Source organism: Phoxinus phoxinus (assembly GCF_949152265.1).
Source record: "Phoxinus phoxinus genome assembly, chromosome: 25".
Lineage (NCBI taxonomy): Eukaryota > Metazoa > Chordata > Actinopteri > Cypriniformes > Leuciscidae > Phoxinus > Phoxinus phoxinus.
In genome coordinates, this window is record NC_136900.1 from 10,153,701 (window position 1) to 10,179,216 (window position 25,516).

At 39.4% G+C, this 25,516-nt stretch overlaps 4 protein-coding genes across 5 annotated transcripts in view; 2 read left to right on the forward strand and 2 right to left on the reverse strand.

Moving 5' to 3' along the window:
- nuak1b (NUAK family, SNF1-like kinase, 1b) overlaps window positions 1-7,778 on the reverse strand; it is a 14,432-nt gene extending 6,654 nt beyond the window's left edge. The window contains exons 1-2 of the mRNA XM_079604367.1: window positions 6,770-7,778; window positions 916-1,036 (exon numbers count right to left, since the gene is read on the reverse strand). Of these exons, the coding sequence (XP_079460493.1) occupies window positions 916-1,036; window positions 6,770-6,988 (340 nt within the window). The 5' untranslated portion in view covers window positions 6,989-7,778. The remainder of the gene's footprint in view (window positions 1-915; window positions 1,037-6,769) is intronic.
- A 652-nt stretch (window positions 7,779-8,430) lies between these two features.
- On the forward strand, window positions 8,431-14,769 carry depdc7b (DEP domain containing 7, paralog b). 2 transcript variants are annotated; one of them, XM_079604425.1, is made up of 9 exons: window positions 8,431-8,820; window positions 11,105-11,543; window positions 11,637-11,764; window positions 12,463-12,655; window positions 12,734-12,984; window positions 13,073-13,215; window positions 13,294-13,419; window positions 13,511-13,586; window positions 14,430-14,735. In XM_079604425.1, exons 2-9 carry the CDS (start codon window positions 11,332-11,334, stop codon window positions 14,651-14,653), a joined length of 1,353 nt encoding a protein of 450 aa, XP_079460551.1. In that variant the 5' UTR covers window positions 8,431-8,820; window positions 11,105-11,331; the 3' UTR covers window positions 14,654-14,735. The 2 variants fall into 2 exon arrangements, with proteins under 2 accessions (XP_079460551.1, XP_079460550.1); XM_079604424.1 differs by lacking the exon at window positions 8,431-8,820 and adding an exon at window positions 10,851-11,023 and having other exon boundaries at window positions 14,430-14,769.
- Window positions 14,770-15,330: 561 nt separating this feature from the next.
- On the forward strand, window positions 15,331-17,359 carry ppib (peptidylprolyl isomerase B (cyclophilin B)). The gene is made up of 5 exons (XM_079603156.1): window positions 15,331-15,775; window positions 16,196-16,309; window positions 16,390-16,483; window positions 16,661-16,845; window positions 16,962-17,359. The coding sequence occupies exons 1-5, from the start codon at window positions 15,641-15,643 to the stop codon at window positions 17,082-17,084; spliced, it is 651 nt and encodes a 216-aa protein (XP_079459282.1). The 5' UTR covers window positions 15,331-15,640; the 3' UTR covers window positions 17,085-17,359.
- snx22 (sorting nexin 22) lies at window positions 17,358-25,276 on the reverse strand. Its single transcript, XM_079603155.1, has 6 exons — window positions 24,977-25,276; window positions 20,577-20,765; window positions 19,755-19,849; window positions 18,325-18,363; window positions 18,155-18,222; window positions 17,358-18,067 (listed from the first exon to the last, which is right to left on the reverse strand). The coding sequence occupies exons 1-6, from the start codon at window positions 25,064-25,066 to the stop codon at window positions 17,874-17,876; spliced, it is 675 nt and encodes a 224-aa protein (XP_079459281.1). The 5' UTR covers window positions 25,067-25,276; the 3' UTR covers window positions 17,358-17,873.
- Window positions 25,277-25,516: the final 240 nt, after the last annotated feature.

Sequence of the window (25,516 nt, forward strand, 5' to 3'; positions counted from 1 at the left end):
GATCTCAATATGAGCTTGAGTTTTATTGTCTTACTGTATGTCAACCGTTGTCTCAGTTGTGTGGAATTTTAGGAGAAACGATTGACACACTTTTAATACTTTAACCATAGCTCTAAATCTCCTGAGCAATTAAAGAGCAACCTCTGAGTAATAAAAGGTTCCTCTGGGAAAGGTCACGGTGCTAAACGAGTACACAAGCAATTCACATTCATTCCTCTATCCGAAAATTTCCACGACCAGCCCAAACCCATAAACATAATTTAACATGGCAAAATTAAATTAAAAGAGAAAGACACTCTGACACTGGAGCAATGAAAGACAAAGCCAGACACAAGAAAAAAATTATTCTCTGGAGACTCATTTAAAGCTGGTAACTCCAGAGACTCGTTTAAAGAGGTGTTCTCCATTCTCTGGGTCGAGCCAACCACAACACAGGCGGAGTCATGACACCGAACAAAGATGAATACGGCAACTCTTCAAAAATAAACTGCCCTATAAACCCAGACGGACTTTGAGCGGAAAAGAGACGAGTCAGCGTGCCGAGAGCTCGCCAGGCCCGCCGTGGCACAGAATCAGCAGAAGAAACCAGACGGCAGCAAAAACGTCTTTAGAAATCATCAACACAGGGCTTCTCTGGAGATCCTAACCATTGAAACACATGCTGGTCAGGAATGGGGAGGGTCATATTCACTGAGGCGGATCTAGTTTCATTGAAATATTATTGCATGAACAAAACAAAAGGCCTTTACTGTCCTTCAAACCTATTATTAGTCAATGAAACATTACTAATGATTCATTAGAAATTTATGTTTTATTCATTGTTGAGTTTGAGTGGATTTTTTAATAGACAGACAGATAGATAGATAGATAGATAGATAGATAGATAGATAGATAGATAGATAGATAGATAGATACCTTCATATATAGAGATGATATGTGGGTGGCGAAGAGACGACATGATCTCGATTTCTCGTCGAATGTGAACCATGTCCTGTTCATCTTTAATCTTTTCCTTCTTGATAGACTTGATGGCAACCTGAAGAGAAGAAATATTTTTATTGTTTCAAATATTATTCATAATAATATTGTGTTAGAACCTCTAGTAATTTACATGTTATTTTATTTAGTTGTCTGACTCTGCTCAGAATCGTGGAAGAATCGCAATCTCTATTTAAAAAAAAAATAATTGTGATTCTCAATTTACCAAGAATTGTGAAGCTCTACACACACTAGACCATTCGCAAAGACCCGCCCCCTTTAGTTACTGTTGCTATGTCCGACATGCCACACGTCATGTTCTCACGCAGTGAAAAATAAATCGCGGAGCAAAGAGGACACTGACAACGCGCTGACAGACAGGACAGAACAGGTTACTTTCGAGATGAAAGTCTCAACTTTTGATTTTGGTCATTTTTTTAAGAAATGTAAACAATAAATACCGTTTTGTGGCTCTTTTATGTTATGTGTGCTCATGAACCGATCATCTCTTCCTTCTAGTTAATTTATTGCATCAAATAAACATGAATGAACATCAGAAGAAATGTTGTTTCAACCGTGGAAAGACGTCAATACACGTTTTTCAAGTTCAAATCCTCCAACGTTAATCTGCTAACTCTCCTGACTGCTTTGTCGTACAAAAATGGCGGATGGCGGATTATGATTGGTCAGATCGCCTGTCAATCAAACTCACTGCGAAGGGTGAATTGAGGATTTTTTTGGGGGAAAAAGTCCGTTGCGACAAGCCTCAAATCGGGCCACGCCCCCCTAATCGTTGAGGAGGTGCAAATCAGGCCCAAAATGGAGCTTAAAATCTTCAAGCGCGTGGCCAGCATAAGCCTCAGTTTTATGGCTTTTTTGTTTGAGCACGTGCACTAACCACTCAAACAAAAACACTCTATTCTTGAATGTCAGAGAAACACCTGAGTAGATTCTTCAGACGGAGAGGTGTAATCATCCCATCACACACACACAGAATTATCCCATAAACACATCACAACTGAGCATATTTTCAGCCTCTTGCCGTGTAATTTTCCTGATGTTTTTTTTGTGTGTGTGTGTGGAAAATGAGGGTGTAGTGTTTGAAAGCGGAATGAAATCTCTCTCATGTGTTTATTCGGCTCACATGGGCCCTGAGGACACTGCACTGATGTCTCTATATGACCATCACATGACCTAAACACACTCGAACAGGAGATAAGATGTGGGCAGAGAGGAGATGCCCTGCTCACTGCCTGATGGATGATGTCATGCAGGAAAGAAGAGGAAATAATATCTGGGTAGTGATTTCCTTTCTATTTATGTCCTATCTCATCCTCCCAGGCGTGTGCTACACGTCCATTTAAAGAACAAATGGAACAATGAGTCAGCCGATGACAGACCTTCATTAGAAAAAAGGAAGTCCTTTGTCAATCCTGTTTGTTTTGTGATGTCATACACATTGACGGGCCCCAAATGGTCCCTAAAACAGGACTATCCGCTCCTCCATGTGGCTTCTCATCATCGCTGTAATTCCCAGAACAGTGTCTTCACATTAATGGTGAGCATGCAAGCAAATCGCTGCTTTCTCTGAGAAACCAAAACCACATGTTTCCGAAGAGCTGAAGGTAAATCAGCGACTATATCCATAAAAGGAAAGCCCTAGCGGAATGCTTCAAAACTGATTATGTGGAATAAAAAGACATAAACAAATCCAGAAACCAGGGCCCGTTCTCTAAAAGCAGAATGGGCAAGTCCTGCTCTTTATTGGAAAGCCATCACGGAGTGTTTTCCATGAGCTCATGAAGTTATGTGCAGTTGAAGGTATTCACCTCCCGCCAGGTCCGCTGGAGACGCCAGGAATACTAATGTCGCAGTTTGTTCATACGCAGCAGGAGCGAGAGTTTAAAATAATCTCCAGGAAGAAAAAAAGGCCGCGTTCCCACTGAGGTAGTAACAGGATTCCGACCAGTGGAGCTTTTTATTTGTTTATCTGTGTGCAAGCCAACTGAACAGAATACAGGATCAATAAAAGTGCAGACGGGTTTTTGCATTTCATTAAAGATGTTTGCAAAGGGTTAGGGATTTGAACCTTAACCTCTCAGAAATACTACATAACACTCAGAAAACTCATGAAATATACTGTCCCTGCCTCCTACAACCGCTAGAGGCCTCCAGCTTTCTATGAAAACACTACAGCGAACATAACATTTTGTTTCCCTTTGATGACCGAGACTCAGATATGAAGGTCTCGCTGACCCTGGATCAGAATTTAGAGCCAGTTGCATTTCTATCACACTGTTTTGGCCCCCGTACAGGATATTCATTTTCCACAACGCTTTCATTTCCTGCTTAAGATGGACTTTAAATGTTTGTCTACTTGACTTGGCAGTGACCTTTCGCCTGCAGACGGACAAACACACGCACATGATGGACATGTGACCAATTCATCACACCGTGGAAGGAATGTTCACCGTTATGTTCTGTGGACATCCGATCTTGTTTGTGCATTCAGATAGACACAAATGCAATGCAAACACATACAGAACTGACCCCATACGTGCGAGAGCTCACACACACATGCTATCTGTCTGTCTGCTCGGGTCATTATGCTGAATCAGGCTGTAAAGCCATAAAGAAGAATATGTTGTGCAATTTCTTCAGTTATCTGTGTCATTGTAGCATTTATCAGTCAGAACTTTGTGTTTGTCTGTGTACGTGATAATAACAGATAGTAAAGCATTATCATGGCAGAATAAACATTACGTTTCGCAACAAAAGGGACATCACTGAGAGGTACAAAACTAAATATGATATGAGCTGCTTGTATTGTATTGGCTGGTTATGAAGATTGATCTTTCATATCTCAAGAGATTTAGTGACGATTGCAGTTGTGTTTGATTCAAGTACCGAGTTAACTAATTAATCGCACATTAATTGCGATTAATCGCACATAACATTAACGTTTTTTTATATATTTACCTGTTTTAAACTGCTGTTTATTACAACACAACTATGTGAATGCATACGTGTGCATGTGCAATGTATGTCCGAACGCAAATATTATTAAGAGTATGCAAATGCCTCTTAGTATGCAAGTGCAATTTCACATATTGTTGCACTCCGAAATGTGTCAAAAAAGTATTAACAATGCAAGCAAAAACCCACTAATGTTTCTATGTATACAGCTTTGATTTTGTGAGTTGTTGCGTTATTCTGTGCTATTCGTAACGCAATGCAAGTTGCGAACACAAACGCTTAGGTACACAAGCTCTATTTCAAACATTGTTGCGCTAGAAAATCAGAATACCCCCATAACAAAAAGTCGAAATACGAAATACGTGCAAATACGTCAATTTAATGCAGTATTGCATTCTGACGTTTAAAAATTCTATTCATAAGGCAATATGTAAATGCAAATGTTTCTCAGTATGCAAGCTCAATTTAAAATGTTGAGTTGCAAAATGTGTCAGAAAACACACACACACAAAAACAGGTAAATGCATTTAAGTATGCAAGTGAGTTTTTACAAGTTTCTGCATTGTAAAGTGTGTCGAAATACAATTTACAACACAATGTGAGTATATGGTGCATTCTCAGCGAAGCTTCTTTTGTGTTCCATTTGCGCTTTGTGTTTTTCCGCATACAGTCGACAACGTTGTTCACACGGATATGAGAAAACTATTAAAAAACACTGTATTCTGCTGCCAGGCCAGTAGTTGGCGATGTGTCTTTGTATAGAAACAGTACGCGCCTATAGACTGAACACGTAATACATATGCACATGACATCACAGTTTTCATAAATTCACGTTTCGGTAGTTTACACGGAGACGATAATGGTATCATTTTTAAAAACTTGCACTTTGAAACCTGTTTTCAAAAGTTTGCGTTCTCATACCACCAAAATGCAGTGTCGTGTAAATGAACGGCCAAATCACGAAAAGTTTTCTGGTCTTAGTTGAAAACGGTGTTGTGTATATGGACCCCAAGTCATACAGGTTTTAAACAACATGAGGGTGATTAAATGATTGCAGAAATTTCATTTTTGAGTGAACTATCACTTTAAGCAATGTATGATAAAGAATAAAAATATTGCAGTGTGATTTTTCTTTCCTACGAGTGTAGACCTGTCTTAAGACTGTGATTTCAAATGTTTAGTCTCTGTGAGCAGTTATCAGTGGTTTCTATGTCTGTTATCCATACGTCTGCGCTATAACTCTTTACAGATAGTGCGTCCGGCATGGTTAACGGTTTTTCTGATTAAGTCCTGCTAAGCACACTAAACCGGTGCCAGAAAACAACATCGTATGTCTCTCTGAGTGACTTTATGTTTATGGGCCCACAAACACGCATGACAAATTATGTTTTACCATGCGTCTGAGTTTGAGGTAAATGAAAAAACATGTATGTGTGTGTGTGCACCATTTTATTTTTAGGACTTTTAGAGTGTGCTCATACATTCTTAAACAGCCTGCCAACACTCAGATGGCACACTGCCCACCGATACACTCAGACCTGTGTGTGTGTGTGTGTGTGTGACTGTGTTGTGAAATAGCCTGAATTGTAAATTATTAAACTAAAAGAAGGCTATATATCTGCGTACAGCTCATAAAAGCCACCAACAATATTGTTGCCATGGAAATATTCATGACTAGAGGGTGTTTCGACAGCTAGGTCACGCCTCAAGAATGTGTTTCAGGTCTATTCAGGCAGGTTAAAAAACAACGGTCATTCTTAGTTAGTTTCCCATACATACAATCAAACTCTACAGTAATTTAGCGCAAATTCAATCACTTGGTTGAAGCTAGTCAAATCAGCTAGATGCTAACACTCAAAACCATGAACAAATCTACTCAGGGTGAAAGAACTAGCAACAACAACATGGTTTGTGCCGACCACAAGAAGATAATCTGAAGAACGCGGGGGTCCGGACAAAACTAGACCCCCTTGACTTTCATTGAATGGACCAAAAAAGTTTTTCAAAATATGTTTTGTTCTCCACAAGAAGAAAGAGTTGGAATGACACAAGGGTGAGAAAACAATGACAGAATCTTCATTTTTGGGTAAACTTTAGCAGAATAGAAAGATTTCATTGCTTCCAGCAGCTGTTCTGGGTTCTGCGGTGACCGAGCCGCAATGTTAAACAACAACCAAAGCCACGTGCCGCGACGTGCCGAATGAATCCGGTATGTTTGATTAATGAACAAACGAACACTTAAGCCCTGCCTGACCTAGATGACTACAGCATAACTTGGCAACTAGGTCAGTGCCTAGGTCGACCATGCTGGTCCATTAGTGACCCCAAGATCATAACTCAAGGTCTTTAACACATAGGTCACTGGTCGCATTATTATGGTGAGCGGTCAGCGGAGACCTTTAAACGCAACTGCAACAGAAACAATCAATTGTTTGAAGAGTGATACGTTTCATTGGGGGCCATTAAAGCAACTTTACACAAGATTTAAAGCATCTGCTCTTGCACCACTGAACGCGTGCGGAGCACACTCGTGGGGTGGACTTCCCATGAGATGGGCTGAAACGAGCCAAACACAATAACGGATTATTATGGCTTAGCTGACACCCTAAATGACAAACTACAGCCGGCCCAAGAACCAGGCCAGTGCTGTACATTTACCAAATGATTCATTGATTCAGAATTTCAATGACTGGTATGAATCAGTGTATCATGGCATTACCATAATGAAGTATCTTGCAGGGTTTGAACCTACTTTCAGATACCAGTTCAGATGAATAACTATGACATTAGACTGACTGATTTAGCAGATGCTCACCTCTCTTCCAGAATGGCGCTCGATGGCCTTCTTGACTTTGCCGTACGTTCCTCTCCCCAGGGTCTCCAGCAGCTCGTATCGATGCTTTAGGTTGTGTTTGTGATGATGTTTCTTCACACCAGAGCTGCTGCGTTTTACCTCACCGGGGCCCCCAGGGGCCTCCGCCACCGCCACCACTGAGGGGCCCGGCGGGTCACCTGGCCTTTGTGTCTCCATCATGCGGGAGGATATTTTAAACCTCCCTGTTTAAATATCTTGACTAAATGCTTTGAAATATTGATAATATAAAACCTAGTTAATATACCTAATTAGCATATAAATAAATAAATAAATTACAATGCAAAGGTTTAATTATGTTAAGATATAAACTAATTTATGATTGTCAATAATTACTCATATTTTAATGAGGTGTCTATCTATTCTACCTATAGCCGGCTATGGCAGGCTATCTAAAGAAAAATAATATTCCCAGTCTAATTATGAACGATAAAACCGGGCTCAATATGGATTAAAAACGGACTAAAAAGGCATATTATTAAAAAGAATCTAATGAACACGTGCCAAGTGGTTTTTATGGCACTTATAAAACTGCTACAATGTATCATTCACAATTAGAACGACAATGTATCTATTGTGCTCTATTCTATTATGACGCGTTCTATACCATTATGACGTTTCCTACTCCGTTATGACGTGTTCTCTTTCCCGTGGCGCGTTCGATCATGATTTCTCCGTTATTCCTTTGTTTCAATCTACCGCAGAAAATCTCAGGCGAGAAAGCAGCGACCACGCCGGCGTTCTGGACGTAAATCACCCTCATTCTGGCCTCGGATCCGCCGTGGTGTCAGACAGCTCGGTACTGGTGCCGGTGACCCGTGACATGAGGCTCGGTGTGCGGGGATCGGACGGAAGGATGTGCTGCGGTCTCGTGTCTGCTGTGGCCATGATTCGGTGTGTTCGGCCCGTCTCTCCTCCTGCTGTCCTGATCTGTGATTCTTTCTCTCTGTCCTTCAGGCTGAGAAACACACTGAATAAAGACGGAGGGGGGGCGGAGTCACTGCTGGCAAGTGCGTGTGTGTCTCTCTCTCTTTCTCTCTCTCTCTCTCTCTCTGAATGTGCATTACTCTGATTTTTGCTGATTTTTTTTTTATTAACCCTCAAACAGAGGCTTTTAAGTCAAGCCAAGCCTGTATGTATTTTAAAATAGCCTAAATATATTTATTTATTTAAATAAATAAATAAAACCGTCACACTCATGTTGTGTTTTCATGTTTTATAGACATAATGATTTGTATACTGTACAAACTGTATATTTTCTCCCCTTACACCAACTCTACCCCTAAACCTACCCATGACAGAAAACTTTCTGCATTTTTACATTTTCAAAAAAAATTACTTATATGATTTAAAAGCTGTTTTCCATGGGGACCAAAAATGTCCCAACAAGGATTTCTGATATTGCCATCTTTGTGGGGACAAGGCATACAGTGTATTTTGACCTTTTATATCTAATTCTTTTTTTATAGGCGACAGTATATGAGATATTAAATTAACATCATTTGCATAGAAGCTGTTTTGTTCAGCATGATCACATTCATTTGATTATCAGTCATTCAAAGGTCTAAAAGCAAAGGTCTATTGTGTTTCGTAACGTTACATAAAGCGGGAAAGATGCATCCATCTTTGTTCAAGAGCCAAATATTGCCACATGTCCTGGATTATGGCCGTCATAAAAAAAAAACAGTAAACTTTGACAAAGTCTGCTTGAACTGAAATGCCAAGCTGAGATGTCCACATTGAACTTTCCTGAAACAGAGTTGTTCTGCCTGCAGAAAGCATCACCTGCAAACACAGTCTGAAACCTCACTCTGCACATTCTGCCTCAGCCAATCAACTGTGTTTTCTTTTGTTTGCTTCTGTTTGGATCCAGACCGGTGTAATTTAGCCACTGATTGGCGGAGGGGAAGTTTGAGTCAAACAGACTCCAGACTGAGCCGTTTGTCTCTGTTTGATCTGGAGAGCACTGGGAATCTGGACCGTCCTGTGTTGTGGTGAGCGGTCAGGCAGCGGACTTCAGGCTCCAGCAGTAACTGTGTGCATGTGTGTTGCTCTAAGTCTAAGATTTGCATCTCAGATGAAACTTGGCCTCAGATGCACCCTGGAATCAGGTATCATGGCGGTCAAACTGCCCTCTAGTGGTGGAAATGCATGTGTGGGTCACAGTTATTCAGGTCAGCAGTGCCAGAGCATCATGGGTTTCAATATATCAAACCAATCCAAAAGTTTGATTCAACAAGATCCGAGTTAGATTGTGTGACTTTGTTTGCTAGGCCTTAAAAAAATGGTAGGCATATATGTTTGTCTATTCTAAAGTCTATTTAAATACTACTCGTATTTTGATTGACAGTTGTGAAAAAAAATATGTAACAAAGATTTTAAACAAAAGGTCTGCTGAATTATTCATATGCTAGCATCTCCTTGATCCTTAGACATGTTATGGTTTCATTTTTCTCTTGGACATCAAACACAGATTTGTTTTAAGATGTTTCATTCAGGTATTTGAAGCCCCTCGGGCATCTGGCAGAGTTTTCCCCGCAACTATTTCAAGTTCGGCACAGAAACCTGCACAGAGACATTCACTACACTCACCAAATTAAAAACAGCAGGAACCACGGAGGACAAAGAAAGAAGAGAGAGAGAGAGAGAGAGAGAGAGAAGGGGGGGGGGGTGACATAGAGAAACACAGATAACAGAAAGGCATACTTTGGTCATAGGTCACATGGCCGTGTTCTCCAGAGAGAGTGTTTATATGTGAACCTGAAAGTGACACGACAAACACATCCTTCATTTCAAATGATGACAGGAGAGATCAATCTGCCTCAGACACGGAAAACAGGAACAGCTGCCATAAAGGAGACAGAAATAAACCTTTAGAATGTTACAAACAATACAAAGATAGATGCAAATATTATTGCATGAACAAAACAAAAGGCCTTTACTGTCCTTCACAACACAAGCCTATTATTAGTCTGAAAGGATGTATTTATAGATAGATAGATAGATAGATAGATAGATAGATAGATAGATAGATAGATAGATAGATAGATAGATAGATAGATAGATAGATAGATAGATACATAGATAGATACATAGATAGATACATAGATAGATACATAGATAGATACATAGATAGCCTACATATATAGACAGACAGATGGATGAATGAATGGATAGACAGACAGACAGACAGACAGATAGATAGACAGACAGATAGATAGATAGATAGATAGATAGATAGATAGATAGATAGATAGATAGATAGATAGATAGATAGATAGATAGATAGATAGATAGATAGATAGATAGATAGATAGATAGATAGATCGATAGATACATAGATAGATACATAGATAGATACATATATAGACAGACAGATGGATGAATGAATGGATAGACAGACAGACAGACAGATAGATAGATAGACAGATAGATAGACAGACAGACAGATAGATAGATAGATAGATAGATAGATAGATAGATAGATAGATAGATAGATAGATAGATAGATAGATAGATAGATAGATAGATAGATAGATAGATAGACAGACAGACAGATAGATAGATAGATAGACAGACAGACGGACGGACGGACGGATGGATGGATGGATGGATGGATGGATGGATGGATGGATGGATGGATGGATGGATGGATGGATGGATGGACGGACGGACGGACGGACGGACGGACGGACGGACGGACGGACGGACGGACGGACGGATAGATAGATAGATAGATAGATAGATAGATAGATAGACCAATAGACAGACGGACGGACAGATTGTGGGATACAGTTGTATACTGCATATTTTGTCAAATGTAGCAGACCTGGATCAATATAAATCCAGATATTGATATTTTGCAAACTGTACAGTGCACAACTGTATTCTGCTGTAGGCTCAGAGCAGTGTGTGGTATAGTGTGCTATTTCACATGAAGCCTCATTTATTTAAACATACTTTGCTGCCATCTAGTGTTAAATCTGGGTGTTGATTTGTGTGCTGATTTCCACGGATTCACTGTCAGCCAATCACGCAGAGGTCGCTAATGAGCTGCTGGTGATTAATGAGAAACTGATGAGTTTGAGTCAAATCTGCAGACTCAGAGACGAAACGAATGCATGGCTTCAGTTCAAGATAAAATTGCTGCATTAAATATTGCGGGGAAATTATACAGCCCCATGAACCGACCTCTCGGTAATGCCAACTTCATGAACGTTAGTGTGTTTTATGTTTAAAGATAGAAGCTCACAGTTAAATGCTTGTATGTTTCTTCAGATCGCAGATTGATCAACAGACCTCAAGATGAACAAACCAACAAGGTTCAAAAGCAAGAGATCTGGAGGCACATCATCACCGTCCTGCAGGCCCAGGTGAAGGTGAAGAAACGCAGGCAGCATCTGAAGTCTCACGACAGCTGCTTTCTGGGCTCTGGGGCCGTGGATGTCATCCAGGCTCATCTGACTCAGAGCCAGGTTCTGGGAGATGCCCTGGTCTCCAGAGTCATGGTGGCTCGTCTGTGTCAGGTGTTGCTGGACTGCAAGGTGTTTGAGGCGGTGGGAACCAAAGGCCTGGGGAAGATCAGTAAACCAGTCTTCCAGGACAGCAGCGGCAGTCTCTACAGGTTCCTGAACACTGAGGATCTGTCCCAGGACATGCTGGAAATGGCTCTTTTCCCTCACAGTGAAGAGAGCATTATGAACATCACTCCATGCAGGTGTTTCAGATCGCTGTGGATGTTTATGGTGCAGAACTGAAGGTTTTGATTCCACATTTGACTTATAATGATTGCAATTATTAATTTTTGTAGGCAGGACATCCTGTTGTTCTCTCACAGCACACCTGTGAAGCCAGGCCAGGCGTTGGATCGGCTCATGGAGAAGCTGGACTTGACTGGACTTGTCGGTTCTCCTCCCAGTGAATATCTTCCACCCTCTGGTGAGAGCTTTGTTCAGATTTTGCTTCTGTTTGAGGTACAAAAGCTGTGCGTGTAATGCACTGTAATCTGAGTATTTTTCACGTTGAATGTTTAATTCAGTAAATGGCGTCGATCTAACTAAATAACCTGCTGAAGTATCTTACAATTTTGGTTTTGTTTTAGAAGTTAAAACTGGTCTTACTCTTATAATTGTCTATGTAAATCTGATGTGGCAATAGTATGCATATTGCATTTGCAACATTAAATGTTTTATGTTTAAAAGAGTAATAAATAATTATGAGAGTTTAAAATAGTCACAATTTAAATTTAGGTATACAAGCTTTTTTTTATCTTAATTTAATCCAATTTTGTTTCAAATATTTAAAAATGCTTGTCAGTATGTCAAAAATAAAATAATTATTACTTTTTTTTTTTTATCTGTCTCGTAATTATCTTTATTTAACTTTGAGGTGGCGCGAAGTATAGTGAAATATAAATATGCATGGCAACATGCCCAGTGCATTATGGGTGTTGAAGTTTTCCTACCTATTTGGCTAAAGGAAAGACAACAGCCATTTTTCTGTTTTCTCTAGTGAAGTAGCCCCGATCTCAAAAAAACGTTTTGCCTTTCTACTGTATAGGCAGCCAAGTTTTATTAAAAGCCTATTTTGTTGGCGGTGAAGTTCCCCTTTCACAGTTGATCTGACCTCTCCTTCAGTGGTCAGAGAAGTGTGGCAGGAGCAGACGGTGCGCAGGCTGTCTCAGCTGATAGATCTCCCCCTGCTGGAGGGGGTGCTGAACTGCGCACACATCGTTTCCCCCCCGTCCCGGGGCAGTAATAATGAGCCGGGCCTGCTCTACACCAGCAACTACCTCGACCGAGAGGTTCTGAAGGCCTTCAAAGAATCGCAGTGAGAAATCTTCACCTTTAATTGGTCAAGAAATGAACCCTCAGATGAGCCTAATAATAGTCTTCTTCCTCCATCCAGAGCTGATGTTTGGTTGTCGGCAGCCATAGACCTGCTGGATTTCCTTCCGGATCAGCTGGTGGTGGAGGTGAGCAGAGAAATGCCCACGTTCTCCTGCGAGGAAGAGGATGAACAGGTCAGACCCTCAGGCCACGATGAATGCAAATTCCTGCTGTTTCATGTGCTGGAAAAACACTACGGACACATGGAGCGCAAGCCTCTCCTCTGTGACAGCATGGCAGACGTCTACACCGAGATCATGGAACTCCTGGGTGAAGCTAACGCTCCTCAAATGATTCATTCTTTCCAATAAACAATGTTTTTCTTTGTGTCTGAGCATCTGTTTACCTGTATATGTAGCGAACGGGACGTTTGAAGGAGCTTTGGAAGTCCTGCAGCTGACGCTGAAGCTGCTGTCTGCGTCTGCGCGCGAGGAACTGCGCAGACTTCTGGAGTTCATGGCAGCATCTGCAGACGCTGCGAGTGTCCGGCTGCACAGAGAAGTGAGCAGTCCTAATGCATGCGAGGAGTTCTTCACCACACATCTGTCATGTTTACACTTATTTTGAATGATTCTTCAGATTGAAAACCGGGTGGTTGTGAAGAAGACGTTCACCAGAGCCGTCATCCAGAGCAAGAGTCTGACCAAAGGAAAGATGGACCTGCTGATGCTCTTCATGCTCGACAACCACCAGGAGATCTTCAAGGTTTCTCTCATTTATGTGCCTTTAATGAATTCAGAAATTGATGATGATAATCAATAATGATATAATGCATGAGACACTATACTTTTATTAGATTCCAGGTTCTCTTCACAAACTGGTCAGTGAGAAACTGGATGACATTGTGAAACACAGAGATTCTTTGTCTACCGGTATGTTTACAGTGTTAAGTAAATAACTTTTTTTTAGTTTTTGGTAATATTTTAAATTGGCTTTTATATTTTCAGTTTTAATGTTTAGTTTTAGTAATGATGCTTTTGTCATTTCAGTTTTAATTCACTTTTAGTTAATTGAATTAGTGAGTGCTTTTCATTTTAATTTGTTGTTTGCCAAGGCAACATTTATAATTTTCATTTGACTTTTTTCATCTAATATTTATATTTCTTTTTTTATTTATCTATTTTTTTAGCTTTCATAATAATTTGATTGCCAAGGCCACATTTCTAATTTTCATTTGACATTTTCATCTGATATTTATTTGATTTCAGGTTTTTATTTGACTTTCATCTATTTATATTTTATTACAGGTTTATTTACTTATTTTTATTTGTTTCATTTTATTTGGTTTTTGTTTATATGTATTTGTATTTATTTATATTTTTTCACATTCATTTAAATGTTATTAGCCAAGGCAACATTTCTCTTCAAAATGTATTTTATTTCAGCTCTATTTTGTTTATATGTTGTTTTTATTAATATTTTTAATTGGCTTCTGTTCTTGAATGTTCTCATTTCATTTAAATTTTGTATAATTATTAGCTTTCGTCACTTTTTTTTAAATATATTACTATTTGGGTTTATTTATTTATTTAATCTATTTGGGTAAATATTAATTCAGTTTGAGTTAACTTCATTTCAGCTTCATTTAAAGTAACAAATGTTTGTAATAGTTTAACTATAATTTCAATAATAACCCTGAATATTAATATATTATTGTTTGACCATTTAACTTCGTGTGACAAGTATTTATTGCATTTATCTTCTGAATATTCTAGACTCCCCAGGTTGTCAGCGAGTGCCAAGAGACGCATACACGGAGACCATAAAGAATGAGACTAAAAACGAGCTGTACTCTCTCCTGAAAAACATCGACGAAAACACCAAATATTCCCTGAAAGAGAAGAATCGACTCCTGGCACAGTTTTATAAGGGACATCCAGACATCTTCACCCAGTATTTTGGGTCTAGACTGAGCACACTAAACCTTCTTGAAGTTTAAGTGCACTGTGTCCTGCCTGGAAATGCTTTTTGTGAATGTCTTTATCCAAATAAATCTAAATAAACATATTTAAGTGTCAAATAAGAACAGAGTGTGTGTCTTGAATAGTAGCCTATACATGAGTTTCCTCCTTGGTGGGAAAATAGTTATTGATAGGTCTAAAAACACATTTTGCTTCATAAATATTTAAAATAGGTCTACACTAAGTTTCGTCATGCTGGCATGTGGAAAGTTTTTAACCATGTTTGTTACAACCAGTCTATGGTTACACTGACTAGCCCGCATTAGTTTGTGTCCACTCACCCCTAAACATTCATAGATAGAAGTGGGAATGTTAAACAAATGGGTTGTTCAGTTTTGCAATATTATGTTGATAGCTTCATAAAAAGTGTTAAAATACAAAATGCAGCAACTTATCTGACATTAGGACAGAAATAATATTTTTCAGGACTTTTCGTGTCTTGCTAACTTTTCTTGCTAGCCTTGTTGTCTTGTCTTTACATTTTTTTTTTGTGCTGTACGTATATGTTGTGTACTGAGGCACGTATTATGTCGCAAGCGTTTTTAATGTATTATAAATTTGCTGAATGTTATTACGAACATCACCTTTTATTCAGTGGCCTGTGCCTTTAATGCTTATACGTCTTCATAAGCGCCTGTGGCTCCGTCCATTCTTTACGCGTTTCAAACTCTGATTGGCTCTTCAAGCCTAGACGACCATAAGCCCGTCCAATCAGAATCCGATGGGGTTGGGACACGTCACATACAGCAGAGTGCGCTTCCAGCGGCTGTTCTCAGATCAGTTTGAGGGGGAGTATGTTCCCATAGTGATTATAGTTACTCGCCTGTTCCTGGATCAGTTATAGTGCTCAAATCCCGCCCGGGTTTGATCCTAATGTCTGGGCGCAGCTGAAATCTCCTCCCCGGATGCCCCAGAAACCCTAAAACACAGTCATCGCCACACACACAGTTTTTTTCGGGTCGTTCATGGTGCGGATCTGCGAGAGGAGGATGAAGTTTTTGGTGGCAGTCACATTGATCGTTGGCTCGGTGATTTTCCTGCTTTTCCCGAGCGGATCAGAGGCGGATGAGAAGAAAAAGGGACCAAAAGTCACGGCTAAGGTACAGAGACGCTACGCTACGCTACATTCACTGCAGGATTGAATCTGGCCTATTGAATGCAAATGCTGGAATTCGAATTTAAGCTCGAATTTCTAATGTTGCGTTCACACTTAAATTCAGCGTGCTAGATTCGTGGAGCCAGTTTCTTTTTGTTTGCAAAGCATCCGTTTGCTTTTTCATTTGCATTTACCAAAGTTCATTGGTTTTGAGCAAAATATAATATAGCCTAATAATAAGGCAGCCTGGTAACACCACACAAATGTTTCATAATTTAATGTTGCATTAGTATTTTGTCACTTAAACAGTAGTCTAATGATAAGTGGGGGGTGTTTGGCCTCTTGGTGGAGTGAAATTCCAGTGCATCTGCTGCAGAACTGATTTTTGATGTTCTGGTGTAACTTGATTTGGTTGTTTTCCCAGGTGTACTTTGATATCAGGATTGGAGATGAGGATGTAGGACGGATAGTTATTGGACTCTTTGGAAAAACTGTCCCTAAAACGACGGAAAATTTCCTCCTCCTGGCCACTGGAGAGGTGAGTGTGTCTTTCCACTGGGGGTCAGTATTCATGAATCACAGTGAATTGAGACTAAATTATATGATTCTGATTTCCAGAAAGGATTTGGTTACAAAGGCAGCAAGTTTCATCGGGTGATTAAAGACTTCATGATTCAGGGAGGAGATTTCACCAGGGGAGATGGAACCGGAGGTATTGAAAAAAAAAAAAAAAATTGAAATCGGGTTGTCTTTGTTACCATTTATGATGTCGTAAGATTATAACTCAAAAGTCATAAGCCCAATATTTTTAATATAAGGGATTTGATTGCTCAAATGCCAAAAACGCCCAATAATCTGAGATTTCTAACACCTCTCTGTCTTTATGTAGGCAAGAGCATCTATGGAGATCGTTTCCCTGACGAGAACTTCAAGCTGAAGCATTACGGTCCTGGTTGGCTCAGCATGGCCAATGCCGGCAAAGACACCAACGGCTCCCAGTTCTTCATCACCACGGTCCAAACGCCATGGCTGGACGGCAAACATGTTGTGTTTGGCAAAATCCTGGAGGGCCAGGTGAGTATCTCCACTTCGTCCATCTGTAGAGATGTTCTTTCATATTCAATTACCTAAACTTAACAGTCAGGAATCTTTACTTGTGCTAATTTTGAGCATTTCCCTTTGTCTTCAAGGATGTTGTGAAAAAGATCGAGGGCACGAAGACCGATGGCCGAGATAAACCTCTCAAGGACATCATTATCCACGACAGCGGCAAGATCGAAGTGGAAAAGCCTTTTGCAGTAGCTAAAGAGTAATTTAAGTTTGAAGGAACAACGGGACTCTGGGTTTAAGGGGATTGAATTTGGTGCCACTAGAGTTCTAGTGGAAAGTGAGTGTGCGTGTGTGAGAGAGTGTGTATGTGGTCATTGGAGCTCCGCCCCCTTCGCGGGACCGTCACACACCAGTCCTGATCCGCAGAGCGGCACATCCTGGGTCCAGTTCTGACAGGCATTCCAATCGGTCCCATTTCTGACCCACTTCAACCTGCTTTTATAATCAAATCTTCAATAAAGGATCCAGGTTTTCTTAATGCTGTTGTCTCGCTTGAATAATTCTTTGTTTGTTTTTGAGCAAGAACAAATCAGACACTCTTTATTTAACAAAAATATTCTTGTTTCAAAATACAGACAAATGGCTTGGCACAGTCAAAATGTGAATTTCATGATGAAATGTAAAGGTTTTTTTCTTTTTACAGAATTTTAAAGGGAAAATGTATGAAAAGATTGTTTAAATATCTCATAAGACCATTAAGAATTGTCTGACAATTAAGTACAAAAACAAATTTTAATGTAGTAACAGTTTAAAAAATCAGTACAACTGTACAATAATTATACATTATTGTAATATTTATTTTTGTCCATATAATTGATGGGGCTCCTAAAAAAAAAAAGTATTAACTATTTTCTTAGTTTTTAAGGTTGAAAAATGACCTAGACAGTTTTGTAAGACACACATACTGAAATGTGACCAGATTGAGTCGATATAAACATGCAAAGGCACATTTATAGCAGGTGGAGTTGCTAGGCAACACTGCAGCGATGCACTTATATTCTCTGTGACTCCGGCAGGGAGCTGATGTCACTTCTGTTTATGGTAATGATGGGGATTCTGGGATACACGGGCAGCTCCGGTGCACAGGCGAGGACACTGGGTTTACCACAGCTCTTCTTGAAGCTCACTTTGACGTCTCTGGGGTATAAACCCTGCAGGACACCGGCCGCCACGATATCAGGGAGATCTGTGAGGGAAATAACCACAACACACAGTTTCCCAGGAGTGTAAAGACATTTCTGTAATGAAATCACAACAATCTGCCAGGTTTTACCTGATCTGGATTCAAGCTGGTAAGGGTCTGCCGAGAAACCAACTACTCTCTGATGGAATGACTGAAATCTATAAAAAGAATGAATTCTGTTTAAAATAAATTCATCCAAATCTGAATCCAAATGTAGGTGTAATAAATAAGCAGGTTAAATGAGACGCGGATGAACATACCTGTATCCTTGCTCTTGACAGTCATCTGAGTGGTTTTCACTGAAAGGACATTAATAAGTTAATATTGTTATTCACTTCTTTAAATAATATTGCTCTTATTAAACTTTTAACTGTTTAAATGATTTTTCCTTAAAATCCCCATATATTCTAAAGTCCCCATATGTGCCACAAGATCTTTTACAACAGGTTTGCATGCATTAACTGTCATAAAACACTGTAATTTTCTCATAATACACACTGCAGCATCAGCTCTCTTCAGTGTCTGAAACGCTTTGATAAAAGATTCAGTCTCTCTAAACCCCTCCTTTCTGAGTCTACTCTGCTCTGATTGGTCAGAAGGTTCAGTCTGTTGTGATTGGTCTACTCTGCTGATTGGTCAGAAGGTTCAGTCTGTTGTGATTGGTCTACTCTGCTGATTGGTCAGATGGTTCAGTCTGTTGTGATTGGTCTACTCTGCTGATTGGTCAGAAGGTTCAGTCTGTTGTGATTGGTCTACTCTGCTGATTGGTCAGAAGGTTCAGTCTGTTGTGATTGGTCTACTCTGCTGATTGGTCAGATGGTTCAGTCTGTTGTGATTGCTCTACTCTGCTCTGATTGGTCAGAATGTTCAGTCTGTTGTGATTGGTCTACTCTGCTGATTGGTCAGATGGTTCAGTCTGTTGTGATTGGTCTACTCTGCTGATTGGTCAGAAGGTTCAGTCTGTTGTGATTGGTCTACTCTGCTGATTGGTCAGAAGGTTCAGTCTGTTGTGATTGGTCTACTCTGCTGATTGGTCAGATGGTTCAGTCTGTTGTGATTGGTCTACTCTGCTCTGATTGGTCAGAATGTTCAGTCTGTTGTGATTGGTCTACTCTGCTCTGATTGGTCAGATGGTTCAGTCTGTTGTGATTGGTCTACTCTGCTGATTGGTCAGAATGTTCAGTCTGTTGTGATTGGTCTACTCTGCTCTGATTGGTCAGAAGGTTCAGTCTGTTGTGATTGGTCTACTCTGCTCTGATTGGTCAGAATGTTCAGTCTGTTGTGATTGGTCTACTCTGCTCTGATTGGTCAGATGGTTCAGTCTGTTGTGATTGGTCTACTCTGCTGATTGGTCAGAATGTTCAGTCTGTTGTGATTGGTCTACTCTGCTCTGATTGGTCAGATGGTTCAGTCTGTTGTGATTGGTCTACTCTGCTCTGATTGGTCAGATGGTTCAGTCTGTTGTGATTGGTCTACCACTTACAGCGTGTGTTGGAAACCAAAGAAGGAAATAAGACTGGATTACTGATTATTCGAATCGGTTCTTCATTTTAGGAGACCACAACTTAATTTATCCAGCACTCTGATCTATGAAACTTTGAAGGCAATATGCGAAAAAGCATAATAGGGGGACTTTAAAATTTAGAGACATTAATAGATTACACTGTGTTCTTGTATAAACAACACATACTCAGAGCTGCAGGTCTTGCTCGCTGAATGAAAATGTTTGACCTGCAGGAAGTCCAGGAGCTCTTGAGGAACAACATCATTCTGATACAGAATCACCTGCAATTGGCAGCCAATGAAAAACACATTACAACCTCAGTATGACATTATATTACAATGTTAATATATTTCAAATATTAGAATATTTAATATATACAACATTTAAAATTGGGGTCAGTAAGGAGAGGAAGTTTTGAAAGAAGTCGATCTCACCAAGGCTGCATTTATTTGATCAAAAATACAGTAAAATAAAGTCATATTGTGAAATATTATTACAGTTTACAATAAAAAAGCTGATTTGGAGCTCAAGACCCATTTATTGTCATCAATGTTGAAAACAGCTGTGCTGCGCTTAATATGTTTGTGAAAACCGTGATACGTTTTATGAGGATTCTTTGATGATTAGAAATGTAAAAAGAACAGCATTTATTTGAAATAGAACATTATTATAAATATCTTTACTGTCACTTTTGATCAATATGCATCTTTGCTAAAAAAAAAATGAATGAAAAGAAATTCTTGAACAGTGTCTAATAATAGAAAGCATACAATAAGAGTATTTATTCCACATGATTATATTCTAATATACACTAAAAACAAAACAATGAGCGGTGAGAATTATATATTAGGAGGAATAGAATACTAGTGCTCATACTATATTTTTACAGTATGCTGTACATAGACTGTGACTGTGTGTTAAAATGAAAATTCTAAAAAAAATACAAAAATAAAAGGTAATTCAAAATATTAATAAATCCTATAATAGCATATAGGGGCGGGTCTCCACCTGGATGTAGTCTTCCAGTTCCTGTTGTCTTTGCTCCAGTGGTTTGGTCCGCAGGTGCTGGTTTCTCTTACTAGGGAAATCGGGAGCGCGCACAATCTTCTTTAGCTTCCGGTGAAGCGTATGAAAATCACTGTATCTCCGTAAAACAAAGTGTTTCCTTCCATTGAAGAGAATCTCCACCCTGAAGAGCTGAAATACAAGAAAGTCCATATCATAAAACATGTAAATGAATAAATCAGACTTCACTAAAACGAAATAACTACTATGAGACAACACATTGTGCAGTGATGATTATCGACCAGCAGGAGGCGCCAGTGCTCATTCTCCAGCATCAGTGCGCCCTCTAGAGCTCGGGTGTGCTCACGGCAGGTTACAACAGCAGATATTAGCGATTATTAGTCAAATTCAAGTTTGCTTTGCATCAGAATCTCGTTCAGAAATTCCAAAGACTATTCACAGCGAATTACCTCCTTAAAAAATGACAGTACAAAAGTTTAGTTTTAATATAGGTCGTGTAAGTTTACACAGGTTAAATCAGCATAGGTGTGGCAGTTCTTCAGGATCACACCCTCTTTATAAAGACTCATGGGGCTTTATTGTCAACAACACAAAGAAATGTCAATGTGGCATATCTTAAACTTTTATCTCCAGAGATCCTGACAGAACAACAGTATTTTTTACTGGTTCTATCAGCCACCGAGCTCCATGTGAGAGAGATTATATCAAAATCCGTGTGTGTTGTGAACGTTTATAAAGAAGTTTAAAAGAAATAGTAGCCTAAGTATTAGTATAAAGGTAAATACTGTATTACACAATACACTGACTTATAATTTGGTCAAACTGCCAAGAGAGATGTTAAAAAATGTCATGTGACGACAACTGATATGTTTGAATATTACTCATAGGCAGAATTCAGTGTATACTACACTAGTACTCTATTGCCAGTAACCTTGCTGTGTGTGAGCAGATCTGAGAATTAGCAGTTTCCCGTTTTCCACCCATAACAAAGGAACACAGAACATTCAGTTCCAGCAAACATTTCCCACTGTGAGCTCAATCTTTCGCTTCTCAATACCTCAAATATCTCTCTCTCTCCAAATCAGAGAGAGAGAGAGAGAGAGAGAGAGAGAGAGAGAGAGAGAGAGAGAGAGAGAATAAAAAAGATTGTTTCTCAAGCATGTATTGACAAGTCTGGGCTCAAGCATGCTCAACACAGAGATGAGAACTATCTATGCAGTGTCATGATCTGCTCAGACTAAAAAAACTCAGGAAATTTATGAAAACTCTTTTCCTTATGAAAGTGAATACTGTCAAACACCATAAATATGTTTATAAATATATACATTTAAATTGACATTAAATATGCAGTTATTTATAAATAAATACAAATACATATAAATGTATAAATAAATAATTTAATATATAAATATATTTACATAAATATGCATATATTAAAATAAGAATGCTCTTTTTCTTATAATGAAGGTGAATAGGCTGTCAAACTAATCGCCTTTCATTTCTTTGTATGACTTGGAGTCCATATATACTATTCTTATGATAAAAAATGTTATTGGTGCATGCATGGCAGCCTCAGTCCCCTAATTTTCATTTTATGGAAAACATTTAACAGAAAAACTCACATAATGGCTTGGGGGGAAAACTCGCATTTAAGGTTTGGAACAACATGAGGGCGAGTAAATGATGACAAATTGTCAGTTTCAGTTGAAATATCCCTTCAAATCAGGTCATTCTACACAATTAGCGGTGAAATTCTATCACACCGTCTACAGAGCGTATACGTCTTTGTTCTCGCTGAGCTTTCTGGGTAAAGTGAGTTAGTCCAGGCGGGTGGAGAGAGCATTGGTTGACCATGGCGAGGACACGCGTCTGTAGTGTGTTTTCAGATTTAACCCCCTGTTTCTCCCTCTGTCGTTCTTATAGAGCTCTCATTGTTGCTGATGTTCAGAGCTGGATACTTCCGCTAGGATGAAGAGCTTCTTTCGCACACACAAATCACTCTATTCATCTTTCTCGACTGCGACCTCTGACCTCCCTTCTTCTGAAGTTCTGCAGTTCTCTGTGTTCGGAGATGTTTTCATGGCCTAAACTGGATCTGACAGGTGTGAGTGTGTGTGTGTGTTGGGCATTACGGCTTTGACTGACATCAGCATGTTGCCGTGTGGTTTGTGATTCAGCTGTTCTACTTTTAGCAACTGCCCCCGTTAAAGCCTCTCGTTCAGACCGACTTCTGTCCACAAAAGCACCACCGTTTCTGATAGATCATACAGAAAACACAGGATGTGAGAGAAATGCACACGTTCTAGTTCAAAACAGTAAAACATTAGATGATTCGACTCCATCTGATCTGATGAATGGACAAAAACGGCATCGCTTTAACTTGAGGACACATGTTTTGAGAGCACAGTGAGTCTCTTTCCTTCACTCTTGGCTGGGCCGGTTCTGTTGCAGCTGGACTTCACACGACACACTGGTTCTAGAATTTAAAAAAGACACCAGACAGCGCAATAAACGGTGTAAATTATTTAAATAATCCAGAATTAAAGGAACACTCCACTTTTTTTAGAAATAGGCTCATTTTCCAACGCCCCTAGAGTTAAACAGTTGAGTTTTACCGTTGTCGAATCCATTCAGCCGATCTCCGGGTCTGGCGGTAGCACTTTTAGCATAGCTTAGCATAGATCATTGAATCTGATTAGACCGTTAGCACCTCTCTCAAAAAAAGGACCAAAGAGTTTCGATATTTTTCCCATTTAAAACTTGACTCTTCTGTAGTTACATCGTGTATTAAGACCGACAGAAAATTTAAAGTTGCGATTTTCTAGGCCGATATGACTAGGAACTATTCTCTCATTCCTGCGTAATAATCAAGGAACTGCTGCCGTACCAGCAGCGCAATGATATTACGCAGCGCCTGAAAACAGTCTTCAGCTAGGTAACTTCCAACATCACGTTGGCACTAAGTTTGTAATATCATTGCAAAAATATAAAAAAATCATAATATCATGACGTCAGCGCTGTGATCTGATTGGTCATCAAGGTACACGCGGGATCCAAGTTGGCCGTTACACTTTCTCCAATGGTAGCGCCACGGACCCTCGTAGGCCTATCTCCTAATAAGACCATGTGTCTGAAATCGCCCCCTATACCCTTTAAATGGAATTATGTAAATGAGGAATATTGTGACATGTTCCTTCGCAGAAGAAAACTCAAGACTACAATGGAGGCGTTTCATGGAGATTCAAAAACAGTGACACTGATTTAGAGAATAACTCCCTTTAGAGGGACTTTGTAATATTACAGATCTTTTTCATGCTCAAACAAACAGCAGCAATAGCCACTAAAGAAAGTTGAAAATATAAAAAAGCATAATAGTGAGTTGAGATGTTTCAGACCGTCCAAAACCTGTTGCGTCATGTTCTGTCATATTCCTGCTCCAATTATTCCTGCAAGTGTTGACAGTAGAGTTGTGCATCTCTATTCTTAAGAATTGCATAGGCTATTTCGTAATTTTTCCTTAGGCGTTAAAATCCGCTGTAGACACACCTTAGCACTTAACTAACGTGTTACCAATATGATATTGCATTTAAAAGCATGCATCTACTGTGCTAATAATACTATGCTCGTGATTGTTTTGTTGCTTCCTAGTAGCCTAAACGCAGAACATGTAGGCTACTGCAAACAAACCCTCTAACAACGTTGAGACAAAAAAGAAAGAAAGAAGATAAACGCACAAAAAGTAGCCAGAGTTGAAGGTCATCTAAGCCCTCTTGCATTTCACATTTCTGCATTGTTGCAACAAGTCACGTGGCTTGCAATAGTCAAACAGAACATGGCAGCGTAACGTTGCCACAACATAAATGTGTCTGTTAAATTGATAAATGTTTCTAACTTTTGTTACGTGTATTTAAAATGAAATGTTGTATATTATAATAAAAACAAATGACAACATGACGTCACTAAAAGTTTACAGTGCACCTTCTTACAATTTATAGCCTGCTACAGAATATTATGACATGAATATAGTACGCAGCCTAATCTGAAATACAAGGGACTTTGCAATAATTTATCACAGTTACCATAGTTTCTGCAAATCTATAGTCAATACAGGCTGGTTAGGAAACATAATATTACATAAATACACCGTTTCTTTGAATAATTAATTCACTATAGTTTTACAGTAAAACAACTGTCTTGCTGCACATGTGGCTACCATGGTAACTTTAGGCAATGGATTGACTAATAAATTAATTTTTAGCCTTTTTTTTAACCAAAATTAATGACATACAAAATCACGTGCAAAAACGTCAAACTCACGTTCGAGCTTTATACTATTTCAGTATTTCAGGAACCACAAATCAGTAAGTTTCTGTCTGACTTACTTTGCGCAACTTTCCCGTCTCGTCCACTTCCCTCATGAGAGACGGAATAAAGACCTCGATGACAGGAGACACACACTGATGATCCAACATCCCAAACACACACACATACAGATCACAGACTGGACTGAATATCAGCTCCGTGATGTGCTTTGATCAGTCGAGTCCAAGAGCTCCTCCTCCAAACACACACACACACGCACACACACACACACACAGCTGAGAGAAATAAAGCCATTCATACAAGGATATGCTTTTGTGGTTAAGAAAGAACTTAGACCTGATTAAATGTAGGTGTAGAGTGGGGGAAACGCCCCGGAAAATGTGACATTACTGTGAATAAACAAAACATAATTTGTGACTAGAATTGCCATCTGGACAGATTTGAGTGACTATGGCAGGAGTTATTCACCAAATATTAAAAATGCTCAGCCTTCATAATTAATTAGTATTTTGGCTGAAAATATTTTTGTAGCCTACAAAGTTTTGCCCCAGCGGCCTCCTCCAAAACACGCGCACAGCGTCCTAAGACAAGAGACGGTG